Here is a 19,128-nt window from a genome sequence, read left to right as displayed (position 1 = left end):
AATTCCTTAAAAATCTTATTCGAAGTTTAAAACACATAATAAAGGAAATATAGACTATATGCACATTAAATCAGGTCAACAATATTTATATTAATGATGCCATTTCTTTTTATTATTATTAATAGTCAAGATGTGTCTACGACTCTTTTATAATTATTTAATAATTTTGAAAATAATTACATAAAATTAAAATATTAAATAAAAGAATTTTTAATATTTTTGATGAGGTAACACCTTGTAAAATAATTGCAAAAACTTAAAGCTTGGTTTGATTATATAGATAAAACTATCTCATCTCATCTCATATAATTATAATTTTTTTAAAATTTTTTATAAAATATAAATTATAATAAATAATTTAATTTTTTTTAATTTTAAATTAAAAATTATATTATAATAAAATCTTATTTAACTTTGAATTACCTCTTCTTGTCCTAAAAGCTTTAACACCAGATTACCTTCGAGAATTTAGTCCGAACTATAAAAACCTAAATCAGATTTATATAGACTTCGGGTTCCACGGCATTTTGTCCCTAAAGGCCAAGAGGACTTACTTTTTACGCTACGCGGATGAACCCTCGTCTCGCTGCAACATACAATAGAAGCCCTTCCTCTTGCGTCCTTCGCTGCTCTCTCTTGCTCACACAGATCGACTTTTCGACGGTACGAGCCTTTGAAACCCTAATTATACGTTCCCTCTTTTCTTTCTCTATCTCTCTCAATCTCGTCGGCAGTGTTAGGCTTTATATTGGTATTCCTACTAGGGTTCGCGGATTGCTGCTTAATGTACTAGGTTTAATTCAAAGTTTTCTTTTTCCGATTCATCAGAATAAAATAGATTTTATCCAATCTGAAAGTAGAAGTGGTTTCTAATTCCGGAGTCCGTTGTCGGTAAGTTCTTAAGGTTGGTTTATTAAATTTTTCAATTTTCCAATTACGTATCGACCTTTGTTGTATAATAATAGTTTGCACAGATGGAATAATGGGCCTTTGAATACCTGGTTATTGACGGACACATTGCATTCTTCGTTTGATCTGTTTTCTTTTTCTATTTCAGTTTCGGAACGGAAACATCATAATCAAATTGGGCAAGAGAGCTAAGACGAAGGATGTTTGGTTCGAGTAACCGTAAGTATTATTTATAACTTTTATAACATGTTCTTAGATGACACTCTTGCTTACCATAGCCGTTCTTTTCTTTTTTGGTTTTGGATTGTGCGAAGTGATCTTTTGCTAGGGAACTTGGATTTGTTTGTAGGCTCTTGTATATTGAGTATCTCATAAATGGTTTAAATTTTTAAATTTGATCATAGAGCAAACAAAAAGTTTGGATTTCTGCCATCAATGTTAAATTTAATTTTTATTTTTCAGTAGTTTTGTTGTGCTCTTTCTGTAGATCAAACATTCATGTTTATGTTTATTTTCTTAGTGTGAGCTGTACTTGCATTTATTCACATTTTAGTCATTTTTTACTCCTTTTTATCTGCACATCTTGGGCTATATTTAGGTTTTTGTTTGAGCTCCTTTTTGAAGGGAAAAAGTTAATGTGTTTGTTAATGTACAGCTTTTGGGCAGTCATCTAGTAGCCCATTTGGGTCCCCATCAGTCTTTGGGCAGAACAACAATGCAAATAACAATCCTTTTGCTCCAAAACCCTTTGGTAGCCCAACCCCTTTTGGATCACAAACTGGGGGTTCTATATTTGGGGGTACTTCAACAGGAGTGTTTGGCACAGCCCAATCTTCTTCACCTTTCTCTTCGACAACCGCTTTTGGTGCTTCATCATCCCCAGCTTTTGGGAACACAGTGCCTGCTTTTGGAGCATCTTCTACCCCTGCTTTTGGGAGCACAGTGCCTGCTTTTGGAGCATCTTCTACTCCTGCTTTTGGTGGTATATCTAACAGCTGTTTTATACTGGTCCATGTGTGAGCATTGTAACATTCTCCTGGTGTGCTATATGAATAATGAGATAAACAATTTTGGGCATGCATATGTAGATCTTGTTTTGTTACATTCAAACGGTATTCCAAACTCTCGAGTATCCGTCTGTGGAAGACAATTTTATGCTTGGGCTTAAATATGATTTTTTTTTCCTTTTTGAAAATGTCCTCTAACTAATATTCCTAGGTAGTTGGTATAATACTGGAAAGCTTTTGACTGATTTTTTAAATAAGTTTGTGTTAATGGAAACTTGAAATTTTCTCACTGTTTTAATGGGATATCATGTCTCTTGTACTTGTTCTCTCCTTACTGGACAAGTTATTCATTAGTTTATGGTATTTATTACATTATTTGGATGCGTTTCTATCTTGTATGTGGAATTCATTAGGAAAGGACAAGGGCATGAATTCATGAGGCAAAGGAATATCACAAACCCCAAGGGGTTGGCCTAAGTGGTGAAGGCCTTGGTCTTGGGGTCTCATTCCCTTCAAGGTCCAAGGTTCAACACCTCATGGGTGCAAACAATCCTTTGGGGCTACACTCCCTGGTGAAAAGCCAGCGATTTAACCAGTTCCGTGTAGGGAAACTTCCGAGGGTGCGGTGCACGGGACCGGGGTTTATTCTGCAGGGGTGGGTCCAAAGGGCCCTGCCTTGGAGAGGTTCCCCGACATAAAAAAAAAAATATATATATATATATATATATATATCACAAATGATGCAATAAAACTTACAAATTTAGAACATTGAGTATTTATTCTTGCTGCAGCTGTTTTTTTTTAATCATCATTGGTGAGGAATTAGTTTCTTCTTTGGAAATTGAATGAATTGTTAAACAATAATTGAGGCAGTAATTTGCTTGAATTTTGAGTACATGGATGCTTGCTTATTCCTTTTCCTTGCACTAGTGTTCTTACCTTGGTGTTTTTTCCTCTTGTCTATCTTGAGTGGCCATTCTCTAATATTGGTGATGTAGACTTCATTAGAGTAGAGTAATTTCTTCTTTACTTCTTCTAAAATGCCCTGTTATATACATAATATGTTTTCCTTCTTTATTGTAAAATTCTACTGGAATTGATGTCACTTTTGTCTCTGTAGGATCCTCTATCTTTGGTCAGAAGGCTTCTTTTGGAGGGTTTGGATCCACTTCTACTCCAGCAAGCCCCTTTGGAAGCACAAATCAACAATCACAACCAGCATTTGGGAGTAGCATATTTGGTTCCTCCTCACCATTTGGTGCGACAAGTCAGTCTGCGTTCGGTGCAAGTAGCACTCCTGCATTTGGTGCTACAACCACCCCTGCATTTGGTGCTACAACCACCCCAGCATTTGGTGCTTCGAGCGCCCCTGCCTTTGGTGCTACAAGCACGCCTGCTTTTGGTGCTACAAGCACCCCAGCCTTTGGTACAACAGCAAGCCCTGCATTTGGTAGCACAGGGACTGCATTTGGTGTGTCAAATGCTCCTGTATTTGGATCTGGTGGAGCATTTGGAGCATCAAGCAGCCCTTTATTTGGTTCCTCAAGCACTCCTATGTTTGGTACCTCAAGCACTCCAGCATTTGGTACCTCAAGCACTCCAGCATTCGGCTCCTCAAGCACTCCTGCGTTCGGTACCTCAAGCACTCCTGCTTTTGGGGCCTCAAGCACTCCTGCTTTTGGGGCTTCAAGTACCCCCTCCTTCAACTTTGGGTCCTCTCCAGCTTTTGGCCAATCGGCTTCTGCATTTGGTAGCACCCCATTTGGTACGACAACTACTCCTTTTGGAGCCCAGAGCTCTCCATTTGGTGAGTTAATTCATGTGTTTAACTGGTTATATGATTTGGAATATTGTTATCTTACTGATAAGCATTCTTATTTTTTCTGTTTGACGAGGAACTTCTATTGGGTCATGCACCATTATTTGTTATATTTGTTTTATAATTACTGGATTTTTTATCCTTATGAGCTGTGTATAGGAGCCCAGCCCACAACACCAGCATTTGGCAGCACTGGCTTTGGGCAGGCACCTTTTGGGACTCAACGTGGGGGAAGTAGAGTAGCTCCTTACACGCCAACAACTGAAGCTGATAGTGGTACCCAGGCTGCTGGGAAGTTAGAGTCCATATCAGCCATGCCTGTCTACAAAGATAAAAGCCACGAGGAGCTGAGATGGGAGGACTATCAATTGGGAGATAAAGGCATTATAGAAAATTTCCCAAAATTTGAAATATTTATGTTGTTTATTAATAATTGACTAATACAAAAAAATTATTCTTTGAATTTCAGGTGGACCACTTCCTGCCACTTCTCAGCCTGCTGGTGGGATGGGATTTAGTTCGACTCCTGCAAATTCAAATATTCTTGGTCCTTCTACAACATTTGGCCAATCATCTGCGAGTCCTTTCTCTGCCTCAATGCCTTCCAACCCGTTCGCACCAAAAACTCCTAGCATTGGTGGTTTGAATTTTGGAAGCTCAACTACTCCTACATTCAGTTCTTCACCTTTCAGTGCATCAACTTCATCTGGCCTTTTTGGATCAACATCATTACAAACATCATCTACGTTTGGTGTTGGCTCATCCCCATCACTTTTTGGTTCATCCACGCCCCTCTTTAGTTCTGGACCATCTCAGGCAACAAATACAGCATTTGGTAGTAACACTCAGTCATCTCCATTATTCCAATCCTCTGCACCTTCAATTGGGCAGACGGGCTCTGCTTTTGGACAGACAACTACTTCCTTTGGGCAGGGTATGAGTTCACCCTTCGGTCAAGGAATGCTTGGTGCTTCTACCCCAGGATTTGGTGTAAACACTTTCTCGAGCACCCCATCGCTTATTAATTCGAGCAACACATTAGGCTTTGGTCAATCAAATGTAAGTTACTCTGAGATTATTGAAGTTTTGATTAGGTGATGGTTTGATCTCCCTGTTCCATTTGTTTAATAGAGGCTTATCTCCTTGTTAAAATTTGAAAAAAAAATACGGTTTTTGGTGTGTCTGTCTTCAAGTTTGGTTTAGTGATGCCTATTTTCTGTTTCTAATGCTTATTTGTCCTTCTCTGTGTCAGTTGGGTTAGCCATTTTCTCCTTCCATTCTGTTTTCAATCAGCACTACTTTCAATCTTTAGTGGGTTTTGTTTTGGAGTTAAATCTCGATTCGATGCTTGGGATGTTACTGGATAGGAAGTGAAATATAAGATGTAAGAATGGAGGGGACTCAAATTTGACTTTGTAATGTGCTGATTTAGAAAATAAAAAAATGGGAGATGTGAATGTTGTGAGACTTGTTATTTATTCATAGTGTAGTATATGCACATGTATATTCTGACGGATCTCATCAATGCTATCTTATTTTCTTAGAAACTTATAGTGTACTGTTTCTAGATTTTCTAGATTGCTTCTTCATTACAATTCATTTATTGGTCGCTGATTAGCCTAGCTGTCTTATGCTACGTAATAAATTGCTTAATGCTAGAATGAGTCCCATCTTCATGCACATTCCTTGTGCTTCTGTTGTCTGATTCTGGGGCTCTTTGATCCAGTTTTGATGCTTTGTTAAGCCTGATGCTCAAACTATCCATGATTCTGAAATCTGTCTTTGCTGTAGCCCTCTTTTTCAATGCCTTTTCAACCATCTCAGCCTGCTCAGACAAATACTACTTTTGGCCTTGGCAATTTTGGTACAACACAACCAGGTAACTTCAGTTAGTGTTTTCCTATCTTTTTTTTTATTTTTTGTCAAGTGTTCAAAATTTATTAAAAACCAAATGGTGTACCCAATTACACAAGAAAACCACCTTGTCAAAAGGGAAAGAAAAAAACCGCAGAAGTAACCCCAAACCCTTCCTGGTCCTATCCCACTGAAGAAAACTAGCCCTCAGTGTTTTTCTATGTTATATCTTTGTAATTGATAGCCATTGAGGTTTTCAGCTGATAGTGTGCTGACTTTATTGTCTCCTGCCTTGTAGCTGGTGGAAGTCTCTTTGGTGGAACGCCAGGCATTTTGGGTCAGAGTAACTTTGGACAATTGTATGTCATTCCTGATTCCTCCTGTAGTTACTGCTTTGTGCATGCAGAGTTACTGATCACACACACATATATAATGTATTTATACATAAACACCCAAAAACACATGCAGTCAATTCTGACTGCCATGGGTTAGGTGTGTTAGGTACTTTCATATGTAACACCCCCTTCCCATGGGTTAGGTGTGTTACGTGCTTTCATAACTATGCCAGTTAAAGAGACCCAACATAATAAAAATACCTAATTTATCGAAATAAGTTCCCAAAAAAATAACATAACATACAAATATAGACTCATGGCAAGAAAATTTAAAACTGATCTTTTTGTGAATAAAGACACTTATGAACTGTCTGAAAATCCCTTGACACATGATCCATGCATGGTCATTAGCTAGTCAACACTATCTTCTTTAACTGGACGTTTTAAAAAAAAAAAAAAACCAAAATGACTTGGATACTCAATAAGTGGTACGTCATACAATAAACATAATAAACATAAGATTTTTCTTGAAAAGCATTCATACTTAATACCTATACCTATTTTTTAATCAATAAGTAAAAACTTTATTAAAAATAGGCATAGCCAAGTACATAGGACATATACCAGCGCAACTACTATGCTGGAGTGTTTAAATATACAAGGAATTCATGAATGTTTATGCCATTAAAGTCGACCAATGGAATAAGGTATTAGTAAAAAACATTATAAGCTCGTCCATTGTTTGTCTACGATCCTCAAAACTCTGACCATTCCTCTCCATCCATATTCACCACCATAAACAGATCGGGACCATCTTCCACATAGCTGCTATTTACCTTGGATGCCTTTCCAACTGGCCAGTAAATTAACCACCCTTCACGGCATCACCAAATGGTGCCCCACTCTAGCAAGATGTTATTCCATTAACTCATGGCTACGACACAATGCAATAATAGGTGGTCCACGGACTCCCCACTTTTCTTGCACATATAGCACCAATCCAACACAATGATGCAGTGTTTCTTTAGGTCAGTACTTATACTAACATAAACATGTAACATGTACTATGCACAACTCATTAAATTTTTCTTTCCCTTTCTTTAATGGCCAGCATGCCTTAGCCCCTGTGTGCAGGGTTGTGTACTGGTTTCATTGCCTATGGCCACAAGGGGAACTGCTTAACTTATCATAATATACCACGGTAGACTATGCTTAGGTCCATGGCTTGCACATCCACCAATAATTGCATTGGTACCATGCATCTCTTATGGCCATTCTTAAAGGTTCTTTCATAACTTTGTCAAAAAAAAAATCTTTCTTGCCATGATGCATTTAGAACACATATTGACAGCTTTTCGTAATGATAAATGAAAACACATCATGATGCATGTAGAACACACAATGACATAGCTTATCATAATCATTAATGAAAACACATCATGATGCATGTAAAACATATGTTTACATGACATTGAAACTCACTTTCATCGTATCATAATTGGGTACGTAAAAAGGAGCTCTCAAAAAAGGGCCATATACATAATATTTAAAAAAAAACATTGTTTACCATACGTGTAAGGGTATGATCATGCTACTTATCTCTTTGCTTCTATCTATAACAAACTCGTCAATAATCACCTACTTGAAGTTGCTGGAAAAGGGTTGGACTTGATAGGAAGAGGCTGGTTCTTTTTTCATTCTTCTGAAATTGCAGCAGTTAACTAGGGTTAGGGATGGGTTACGAACATCACATGGGATTGCTATAAAAACTTTCCAGACTCACAGCAGCCTCTGTTTTTTCTAGTGTTCAGGCCATTGTCCTTTTAATGAGACCTGAAAAACCTAATAATAGGGCTGTACGAATTTAACCCAGTTTGTCTTGAAAATGGGTTCTAAGAATGCTAATGGCTGGGAGTTCTAGGGTAAATTATGTTACTATTCTTTGTATCCATTGAGGAGTCACAAATGGGGCTGATTTCTACTTCTTCAGATTTGGAACAGCTCAAATCCTATCTTAATAGAGTCCTCAAAGGCTGTAACAGACTCCTATCAGTACAAGAATTCTTCTATAACAACCCAAGTGCGGATAACCTTCATCTAGAGGGCTTCTTGGCACCTAATGTTGTTCTAACTTTTCCAAAAAGTGCTGGTTTTCAATTATCACAAATTTAACAGCCAAAAATCGCATGGGCTTTGGCTAGAAAATACTTGGGCTTATCCATATATGGGCATAATGGGCCAAACCTACTCCATTTTGAATCTAGGTCCATAATGGCATATCCAATCCTATATCCTCGATACTAGATCCTCAAATAATACAAATGGGCTAATGGTCCAATAATAATCTTCCTTCTAGCTGTAACAAATTGGGCCCAAAACTTATAAAGCCTAAAAACTTTGGGTCTGGATGTTACAATCTTACGTTGAGTTTAATTTGCGGAGATTTAGGATGAGGAAAACTATCTAATATGAGAAACTTTCCTTATTTTTGGTCAATTGTCATGTCACTTGAATAGTAATATGATTGGCTTGGGTTATGATGTACACCGCATTGCTTATATTGTTGTATCTAGTTTGACCCTTACTGGCTAGGCATGTTAATTTTCTTCCTATCCAAAAATTTATGCAAGATACCATTTACTTAAACTACAATACATAATAATGATTTTAATTTGCTTGCTCATCTTTAACAGATCTGCTACTCAAAGCTCTGCGGTTGCTCAACCAATGCCGGCTGTAAATCCATTTGGAACACTCCCTGCAATGCCTCAAATGTCAATTGGTCGTGTTGGAACAGGACCTTCGATTCAATATGGAATTTCTGCCTTGCCTGTAATACGATTGTCTGGAACTTCTATTGTTTGTCATATATATTTGAGTTGAAATAGTATATGGTTTTATTTGTTGATATTTGAGTATAGGTGTGCTGTTTTATCATTTTCTTCTGCAAAGGAAAATGAGATGAGTTTGAACTTGGTATTGGTTTTTTTTTCCTTTTAGGTTGTTGATAAACCTGCTCCTGTTAGAATCTCATCATTACTGACCTCTCGACACCTGTCACAAAGACGGATTAGGTTGCCTGCAAGGAAATATCATGCTAAGAATGATGGTCCAAAGGTGGGAATGGTGCTTCAGTCAAATGTTAAGTTGGTTTTTTGAGGGACGATTACTTTTCTACACGTTGAATTTGCACTTAAGGTTAATTGCTTCTTGTTGTCCACAGGTTCCTTTCTTTAGTGATGATGAAGAAACACCCAGCACACCAAAGGCAGATGCTCTTTTCATTCCTAGGGAAAACCCAAGAGCACTGGTCATTCGTCCCATGGAGCAGTCACCTCTGAGAGCTAGTGCTGAGAAAGCATCTCCATTGAAGGATATATCTACTCCAGTTCATGAGAATGGTAAAACCCTGTTACATTTTGTTCCATCTGGCTTAAGTTGTGCTTGAGATGTATTTGGGGGTACAAACAAAGACTGTTTGCCAATACAAATATGTTTATTTCCATCAAGTGTCAACTCAAACATGTTTTGACCCCCAAAATAATCTTTACCTCCCCAACCCCAAAAAGTCCTAATTGTTAGTGGACCCCACCACTTTAAATACAAAAACCCAAAATATAAAACAGTGCATACAAAAACACCAAAAGCGCTCCTCACTTGTTTTTTCTTTCCAAACATCTTTTCAATAGAGCCCATCACTCAAATACAAACACAAAACACGCCTAAAAGTTTTTTCTTAGTGTTCAATCATGATAGGTAGTCCATGCAAAAAGAATATTTATTTAATATAAGTTGTTCTGAGATTCATTTTGGAATTGATTTTTCAACCTTTTATGTCCTTTCGGAATGCTACTTCTCATTTTGGATCCTATTAGGAACTTGTGCAAATCCTCAAATTCTTGATTTTTGAGGTGTGTAACGCCCTAATGGAAGACCCAAACCACATGTCCTATACTCCAAAAGAACTAGTCAATGATACAATTAGAGCCCCATTAGAATCTTATAAAGAGTAAGAACTTTTCATTTCCAAGCAATGTGAGATTACATACACTACCTACTCTTATCCTCATTATATGGGGTATCACAATCTCCCCCCTTAAATTCCCGACGTCCTGTCTATCGTAGGTGACACGACTCATGTCCCACATTTATGGTTGTGATAGTCTTTGACACCATTTGTAACGCCCATATGAAAGGCCCAAACCACATAGCTTATACTCCAAATGGACTAGTCAATGATACAATTGGAGCTCTATTGAAACCTTATAAAGAGCAAGTACTTCTCCATCCCAAGTAATGTGGGATCTCATACACCACCTACCTTTATCCTTATCACATACAGTGTATCATGAGTAAGTTGTGAATGGTACTTATGATCTTTTCTTTATTCTTGGTAGCCATGGATACCAAGTCTGACAAATGAATTTTGCTTTAAATGTGTACCAGTGTTGTTCTCTCTCTCTCTCTCTCTCTCTCTCTCTCTCTCTCTCTCTCTCTCTCTCTCTAGTTGATGGGTGTATAAATGAGTTGATGACTAATGCAGGGCCTCATTCAGAGGCATTCTGGGGTTAATATTTTATTTTTTCAGGACTGTCCCTTTTCCCTTTTTTTATATATTTTTTTCCCCCTTCTGTCAGACTTGGGGATTTTTGTTATTCGCTGAGAAAATTCAAGATGAATAGTTTTTGCTGACCTTTTCAATTACAATGTTGATTCAGGGAAAATTTATCGAGAAGCCCATGTTCCTCCCCAAGGTGGCTCCAACTCTGTGGATAAAGATAGTAAGAATATTGTCTTTTTGTGATCGCATTTTATCTAGTAATTCCTTATTTATGTGAATTGATGATTCCAAATTCATGAGTAGTGCTGGGATTCTTTCCACTTCCTGTTACTTTTTGCTGACCATTTCCTGGAAGATCAGTAGTAGGGTAGTTTCGGATGGTCAGCCAGTTAATACCAGAGCTTTCTATTTTCTTTTTTAGCTTTAAAAGGACTTCATAAACTTAATTTGCAGTAAGAGCGCCTATTTTAATCAAATTCTTATTTACTGATTTAAAAAAAAAAAAAATTGCAGTAAGGGAGTGTCAAGCAGACGTGCTTGTGAGCCCTGTAGTAGTCTTTTGTTCATTTGTATGCTCATTGTAGTAATACCAGATGCATAACATAATTTTGGTTCTTGGAATTTTTTATTTGATAAGTAATCAAATTATGGATCTTAGAATTATAATAGTTTGTGTAAAGTTGATGAAAATTTTGCTTTGTTGACTTAAGAGTTATGTAACCAATAGTTTTGGAGGAATAACCATCTTTGTTTTTGACCAGTCGTCTTAAATTTCTGGAACTGTTGCAGAAAATCCCATTGAAAATGGCCAAGCAAGGGAAAATGTTCATGTTCTCAAAGTAAACCAGAAAGCAAATGGAGTTCATGAAGATCATTTTGTTCAAAAAGGAGATTCTTACATGACACTCAGTGGACATCGAGCTGGTGAGGCTGCCATTGTATATGAACATGGGGCTGACATTGAGGCACTAATGCCAAAGCTCCGGCGTTCTGATTACTACACGGAGCCTCGAGTCCAAGAATTAGCAGCCAAGGAAAGGGCTGAACCAGGGTTCTGCCGCCATGTCAAGGACTTTGTGGTTGGGCGTCATGGCTACGGCAGCATCAAGTTCTTGGGTGACACAGATGTGCGGCGGCTTGATCTTGAGGCTCTTGTTCAGTTTAATAACCGTGAGGTGATTGTTTACATGGATGACAGCAAGAAACCTCCTGTAGGACAAGGTCTAAATAAGCCTGCCGAGGTAACACTTCTAAACATAAAATGCTTTGACAAGAAGACTGGAAAGCAGTATACAGAAGGGGCAAAAATTGAAAAATACAAGGAGATGCTGAAGCGAAAGGCTGAAGATCAAGGCGCCGAGTTTGTGTCCTACGACCCCATCAAAGGAGAGTGGAAGTTCAGAGTCAATCACTTCTGAGTAAGAGCTGGGAGGTGAAAGATGATTTGGTCACAAGTGCTGCCCCAGTTTGCTGACAAGGGAGTGCCAGTGCCAGTGCCGACATTCCATGTGCTACGTATTTTATATTGGTAGAAGACGTGTGTGATGCATTTTGAGTTTTGTTCTGAATGATGATTGATGTATTTTTTCTTCTTTTTGTACAGACTTTGTCAAATTGTGGTATATAAATTTGAGCCATTGCACTGTGTCATCGCCCTTTTTTGTGTTCTCATCTTGCCAGGCTCGAATGGACTTCGTTTTGACGTTCAATCAATTCTGAGTTGTTTTTGGTTTTGTTGCGCCTGCATTATTTATACTTGATTATATCTTTTTTTTTTTTTTTTTTGGAGAAATAGAGGATTTCCTTTTTGTTACATGTGATATGTCTTGCAATATCCCATGTATTCCTAGGGTACCCTAGGAACTAGTTGTTTTTAAAATAACCTTCAAGAACTTTTTACCGTACTCACTTTTAATATGTATTAAATATGATTACTAACGAGATAATAAATGTTGGACTGGTAGAAGAAATAATAAGTTATGTTGTGCTAAATTCTCAATTTTTATTTAATTTAAACATATTTCTTTTAAAAGAGTAATGTTATATGTCGTCGTGAAGTGCGTAAATATTATGAAGTTATTTTGAAAAAGAGATTTATAATTAAAAAATTAATTTTTTTATGTAAATTTTATATTTATTTATTTATTTAAAAATAATTATGCGACGCACTCAAAATTGTAATTATCATTTTTTATTTTATAATCAGATATCTGATGGCGATCCTTGTGTTAGAATATGCATATAAGAAATGAATAGCATTGTGTGATGTTACCCTTTTGAATTATCTGAAATATAACTTCTATTTTTCGTATTTTTCTTATCATTCTCTTAACATTTCTTTGATAAATAGTATTAGTGATTATCTCTAAAATCGAATAGAGTGAAATTGATGCAACTAAAAATTATGATATGACATTAAGATGCTGGAAAAATAATGAAACATTCGCAAACATTATCAATAATGTGGTGGTAGGCTTAAGTTAAACTCTTTCGAATAAGATTTATTAGATGCTATTTGAATTAAAAAATACTCTCATCTCATCTTATCATTACAATTTTTTAAAATTTTTACATAAAAAATAATAGCTAATTTAAATTTTTTAAATCCAAAATAAAAATAATATTAAAAACGAATAATCTAGCAATATTTTATTCAACTTTAATCTAAAACTATCTCATCTCATCTCACTATCCAAACAACATTTTAAATTAATCAGAAATACTATTTGTCCCGAATATGTACCCCAAACGTGTGTCCCAATTTTTTTTTCAACTTAATGATTAAGAAAGTATTTTTAAATAATGTTATGATCTTTTTATTTTTCTTTAAATGTTTATAATGATTAAAAAATGCATAAAAAAAGAAAAAAAAAAGAAATATACGGTTCGAACACTTTTTCAAGTGATTTCTTCGTTAATTGTAGAAGAACTCTAAATTAATATAATTGACTACCCGCTAATCACATCACACAAACTAGATCATTATTCAATGTCCTAATCAAATGCCTAGTGGCATGATCAAAGCCGATGATCGTAAGCTATGTCCTCCATCACGGTGTCGAATGAAACTATCCATAGAATCATGCGCCGTGTGAAACGCAGATGATCGCCATTCTTAACCGGCCTTGTAGGGTCATGCAGATATATATAGCCGAGTGAAATCTCGATGCTTGCTCTCCCAACACAAACGAACCTTCTTACTTGTAACTATTGACCGAATCATTTACATTAAAGATTGAAAACATAACATATATGTGTAGAACAATGCTACTACTTTTCAATCTCCAACCTTATTAGTTATTTTATCATTCTTATGAGAACTAATATAGACAGTTGAGGTAGTTTTTATGTTAATTATTTAAAATAATTCACATCGATGAGTATCATTAGAGATAAGAAAACATGTATTTTACTAAGTTGCCATTTGGATAGTAAGTTGAGATGAAATGAGTTGAAATTAAAGTTAAATAAAATATTGTTAGAATATTATTTTTTAATATTATTTTTTTTTAATTTGAAAAAATTAAATTGTTTATTATATTTTGTATAAAAATTTAAGAAATTAGTAATAATTAGATGAGATTAAATACTTTTACCATCTAAAGGGAGACTAAATAGAATATATAATTATGTATATGAAAATGATAATATGATTATTAAATATGCTCACTTATATATATATATATATATATATTTTTTTTTTCTGGTTAAGAAATTGAATGTTAGTAAATTTTATTTTTTTATTTTTTCTAATGGTTAAAGATATTTAAAAAATAAAATAAATTTTTTTTTTTATAATAATATATACATTTGATAGACAGATTTGGTGGTAAACATAGCTCCCCAGGTATATAACTCGTCTGCTGACAGCCCATGGTACCGAGCCCCTGGTAGGGTGAAACTTTGAAGCCCAGTGAATGTTGGACCCAAGATCCAAAAGGGATCCGGGCTATTTAAATGGTGACCTAGGAGTAGGGTTTTTGTTGGTGGCATCACAGCGGCGGCGGATATGAAGAGCATACTGTCATCGGAGACGATGGAGATCCCCGAAGGGGTGAAGATAAAGGTCAAGGCCAAGTTGATCGAGGTGGAGGGCCCGCGGGGGAAGCTAACTCGCAACTTCAAGCATCTCAACTTAGACTTCCAGCTGATAACGGACGACGAAGGCAACAGAAAACTCAAGGTCGAGGCCTGGTTCGGAACAAGGAAGACCTCCGCTGCTATTCGAACCGCTCTCAGCCACGTCGGCAATCTCATCACTGGCGTCACCAAGGGCTACCGCTACAAGATGCGCTTCGTCTATGCCCACTTTCCCATCAACGCCTCCATAACCAACTCCAACCGCTCCATCGAGATCCGTAATTTCCTTGGCGAGAAGAAGGTCTCTTCTTTCTCTTTCTTAATTAAACAGCTTTTTACCTATTAAAAAAGCAGTTTTGGATTCTTGCGATTGCATAATATGGAATCCAAGTCCTTTTAATTGCTCTGATTTTTGCATTGTTTTAGTATATTTGGATACTATCTCATGATAGAACCTTGTCACCTGTTTGTTAATGTTGGTGAATGTTTTTTAAGTTGTCAACTTTTACTTATAAAAAATAGTTGTCAACTTTCAAGCAATTTAATGATTATCGTATGCTATAAATATAATCTTATCTTTGTTTTCATGGGAAAGTACTACATATCCGACACAATGAAAAGGGCAAAGATTTTTCCTTTTGCAAGTGAAATATGCAAGTATTGAGTAATGCAAGATTTTCTGTTCAAAAAACTAGCGAGAATTTCCAAACTTTCCCACTTGAGTTGTGCGGGCGGTTGCTGTTTTCTTGGTATTGGCGTTTGATTGACATCATTGTGCTTATTATTGTGTTATTCCGGTCATATCAGGTTAGGAAAGTGAATATGCTTGAAGGTGTCTCAATTCTTCGATCAGAAAAGGTCAAGGATGAGCTCATTTTGGACGGAAATGATATCGAACTTGTTTCACGCTCAGCTGCCCTTATAAACCAGGTATATTCCCACACTCTGGGAGTGTTTGTGTGAAAAGATTATTAGGTTGCCTGGGAGAAATTATGCCGTGGTGATAGGATGATATAATATTAAGATTGTCTACATAAGCACTTATCAAAAAAAGATTGTCTACATAAGCACTGCTTCTAATGATACATCATTCTGATTCTGTGATAGGATATGAGTACCACATGTCTTTCAAGACTACCTAATAATTACTCTTTTGTTACTATGAGAGAGATAGGAGAGAGACTGCTTGCATATAAATTAGTTATATCACTATCATTTCAGTCACATTCGGATGCTCACACAACTTGTTTATGAGACACCCCTGTTCTGAGTATGTTGTTTTATTTTTCTGTTAACAGAAATGCCATGTCAAGAACAAAGATATCAGGAAATTCCTTGATGGTATCTATGTCAGCGAGAAAGGCACAGTAGCTGGTGAAGATTGATCCTTATTTATACTTATTTATACTATTTATACTAGCAAGCAATCGTTACATTGGTACTTATAAAAAAAAAAAGTAATCGTTACAGTGGTACTAGTACTTATGTTATGGGGAAAATCTCTACAGTTTTAATCTTCCCTTCACAAATGTTTTGCCCCCCGAGCGTGAGGACATATTTTCTTTTCTTTGTTTGGAACTCATGGATAAGGAGGTATCGTATGTCTATATTAATTATTGTTTGTGCTGTGTTGGATTTTGGTTATTTATTAAGTGCATATAAAACTTTGGAATTTGTAGTTTTGATGTGCTTTGTTATCCCGCCAAACATCCTAAACAAATTTTTGTGTACTCGACATTCTTGTTCCAGATTCGACATTCATCTGAACATCAGAAGTTGAATGAGGAAATGATTTGTCAATTTTTGGTAGTCAAGTGATGTCATTTTTCATAATTTAGGAAAAGAAATGTAGGTCATCGATCTTTTATAGTCACTTAGATGTGGAATGAAATGACTGAAAAAATTTTGTTACTTTAACCCATCTCCCAATTATTCGATGATGATAAAAGAATGATAGTTGAAAATACTTTTCTTTTTAAATATTTCTATATTAAATGTCTAGTACCATTTAAATTAAAGTAGCTTATCAAATACTGAATGGATATATCTAAATTTCTAAAGGTCATAATGTGTTAGCTGCCTTTTGGTCCGCTTAAACCTTGTTTGTTTTCATAAATGAGATGAGTTGAGATTAAAGTTAAAAGTAGGACTATTCACCGACCCGAAAACACCAAATTCCGACCTGATCCGAATCTGTTTCGTGCCGATGACCCGTTAACTGATTACCCGATTACTCCTTTTTTTTTGGATTTGGGGCGGGGGAGATTTCTCTCAATATCCATATCCCAGTTGCAATCACAATCAAACCCACGAGAATCAGTAAGCTCTTGAAAGATGAATCCCATTTGTGGGCTAAGAAAAAACCAGGTTCTGAAAGAATGAAAGGTTTTGCACCTTACAACTGCTAAGGCGAATTGCTCATCAGAGGAAAAAATACCTAGAACAGAATGCCCGGTGACATTTGTAACAACCCCTTCTGCTTCACTTGCAAACATTCTGGCTATAGAACCAGCTCTTTCACGTAGAGAGATTGAGAGCGGATCGATAGTATAGAAAGCATTTTCTGCCTATAGAATTCAACACCCCTTCCGTTGGGACAACAGATATGAAATGGTTCACTTTTCTTGCATATAAGCAGTCAAACAAGATCGGATGGAATATAGGCTGACAAGCAAGCAATGGTACATGCAGGAGAAAAACTGTGAAGATAGACTATCCAGCCACGAATGGGGCTTACCCTTTTGTAGATCTTCCGAAAGTATATGTATTTTGTTCATGTGGTTAAAATTGAAATCGGATGGGACTTGTCGAAGAGGATGCAGTGGTGATGCATCCCTCCGGCATTTCCCCTACCTCATCGGTGCTTCCTGTGCTTATCGATATGGCCATGCCCATCACTGATGTGCTCGCGCTTCTTCTTGAAACGGATCGTCTTGTTCTTTCTCTCCCGGTCTTTGCCTCCCTCAATTGGGTTAGGGTTTCAAGCGATGGCAGGAAATCTTGGTTAAAATCAGGTAACGGGTAATATCCGTTTCTGACTTTAACCGCAAACAGTTCGGGTTATTGGATCGGGTTAATTCGGGAAAATGGGTCGAGTCGGGTTTTCGGGCTTTTTGATCAGGCCTAGTTGAAAGTTGAATAAAATATTATTAGAATTATTGTTTTAATATTATTTTTGTATTGGAATTATAAAAAATTGAATTATTTATTTTATTTTATATAGAAATTTGAAAAAATTGTAATGATTAAATGAGATGAGATAGGATGTTTTGTAAAGGTGGACAAGGCCGCAAAACCAAGGACTAGTGCATGAAATCTTTTTATGCTACAAATAAACAATGCTTCTGGCTATGTGGATCCCTGAGATTAGTGCAGATGTCAATAAAAGAAAATTGCTTAAGACAAATGTTTTAGTGCAACTTGTTTGAAGATAATTGACTAATTGCCTTGGACGACATGAAATGGCCACCTCAGTATGCACAAATAGCAGAAATGGCCATTGACTGAAAAAAACAAAAAACACTAGCCATTTGCGCTGTAATGTTGTGGAACCTGCTGTTTTGATTAAGATATGGTTAAAGTAAGCCCACTCCAACACATCTTACGTCATTAGCGCATCCATATAGTTCATTATTCACATCTATACTTTTTTTTGCTATTAGGGAATTTGGGGAGGGGAACGAAGCAGGACTTTTCTTATGGAGGTTAAGTCTCATGCCATTGGAGCCACATGCTCTTGGCTATTTACATCTATACTTGTTTCCTCAAAACTCAGTGCTCTTTTGTATCAAATTATATCTACCACCTTACGAGAAATGTCGTCAGCAAGTGTGGTTGGAAAATATTACATATTTTATACAAGAGAAAGGGCATCCTAAATATACCCAACCTATAAAGGAAGATTCCTCAAATCAAGTAAAAGACAATGCAAGCATATTGTTAGCAACTAATCAAGGATGTAACAACTATAAAATTTCTAGTCAACATTCCTGTAACAGTCAGCCATAATTCTGGGATTCTTAATTAGAATAGATTTTGTAATTTGTATATATTCCTATATAAACGATTGTAAAGTTGTGTGAAATATTTACCATATTGTGCAGCAATAAAATTTCTCTGTTAATATTCAAAATTCATCGCACCCAACATTTGAGAATACCAACACACATATCTTGAAATAGTAAGAGTTCTTTATGTAGAAATTCTACTAAAATCAATTTCGAATCAACTTTCAACACTAACATCATTCATACGTGCACTACAAAAACTCCCCTAGAATAGCCAATTAGTGATTCCAAATCTGACAAGTTTTGCTTAAATGGAGAGAGACCAAGAGCCCTTTATATTCAATGTCAAGTTAACTATTTATCAAGAGTTGTAACTTAATAATCTCTTTTAACTTCCTCTAAATTCAATAATCATTTTACATAATTTAAAAGTATAGAGTTGAGATCAAAACCAAAAGACAGTATTAGAGAAATTCTAAAAAAACTCTAGGAGCATTTGAGAAGGTGGATGGATGGCTATCCAACATCATGGGGGAGAAAATGATGTGGATAAACA

General features: G+C 36.2%; 2 protein-coding genes across 3 annotated transcripts; both read left to right on the top strand.

Annotated features, from left to right (window-relative positions):
- The first annotated feature begins 504 nt into the window (after positions 1–504).
- On the top strand, positions 505–12,218 carry LOC122281020 (nuclear pore complex protein NUP98A). 2 transcript variants are annotated; one of them, XM_043092211.1, is made up of 14 exons: positions 507–663; positions 829–891; positions 1,058–1,128; positions 1,565–1,891; positions 3,037–3,723; positions 3,895–4,116; positions 4,205–4,794; positions 5,527–5,614; positions 5,888–5,948; positions 8,618–8,756; positions 8,925–9,041; positions 9,148–9,325; positions 10,643–10,705; positions 11,275–12,218. In XM_043092211.1, the coding sequence occupies exons 3-14, from the start codon at positions 1,110–1,112 to the stop codon at positions 11,901–11,903; spliced, it is 3,120 nt and encodes a 1,039-aa protein (XP_042948145.1). In that variant the 5' UTR covers positions 507–663; positions 829–891; positions 1,058–1,109; the 3' UTR covers positions 11,904–12,218. The 2 variants fall into 2 exon arrangements, with proteins under 2 accessions (XP_042948143.1, XP_042948145.1); XM_043092209.1 differs by lacking the exon at positions 829–891 and having other exon boundaries at positions 505–663.
- Positions 12,219–14,451: 2,233 nt separating this feature from the next.
- Positions 14,452–16,250, top strand: LOC122282808 (60S ribosomal protein L9). The gene is made up of 3 exons (XM_043094842.1): positions 14,452–14,866; positions 15,373–15,495; positions 15,864–16,250. Exons 1-3 carry the CDS (start codon positions 14,495–14,497, stop codon positions 15,948–15,950), a joined length of 582 nt encoding a protein of 193 aa, XP_042950776.1. The 5' UTR covers positions 14,452–14,494; the 3' UTR covers positions 15,951–16,250.
- The last annotated feature ends 2,878 nt before the right edge of the window (positions 16,251–19,128 follow it).

Source organism: Carya illinoinensis, chromosome 11, assembly GCF_018687715.1.
Source record: "Carya illinoinensis cultivar Pawnee chromosome 11, C.illinoinensisPawnee_v1, whole genome shotgun sequence".
NCBI classification, from domain to species: Eukaryota; Viridiplantae; Streptophyta; class Magnoliopsida; order Fagales; family Juglandaceae; genus Carya; species Carya illinoinensis.
The sequence above is the reverse complement of the archived record's forward strand: the minus strand, read 5'-3'. Positions and strand labels throughout refer to the sequence as shown.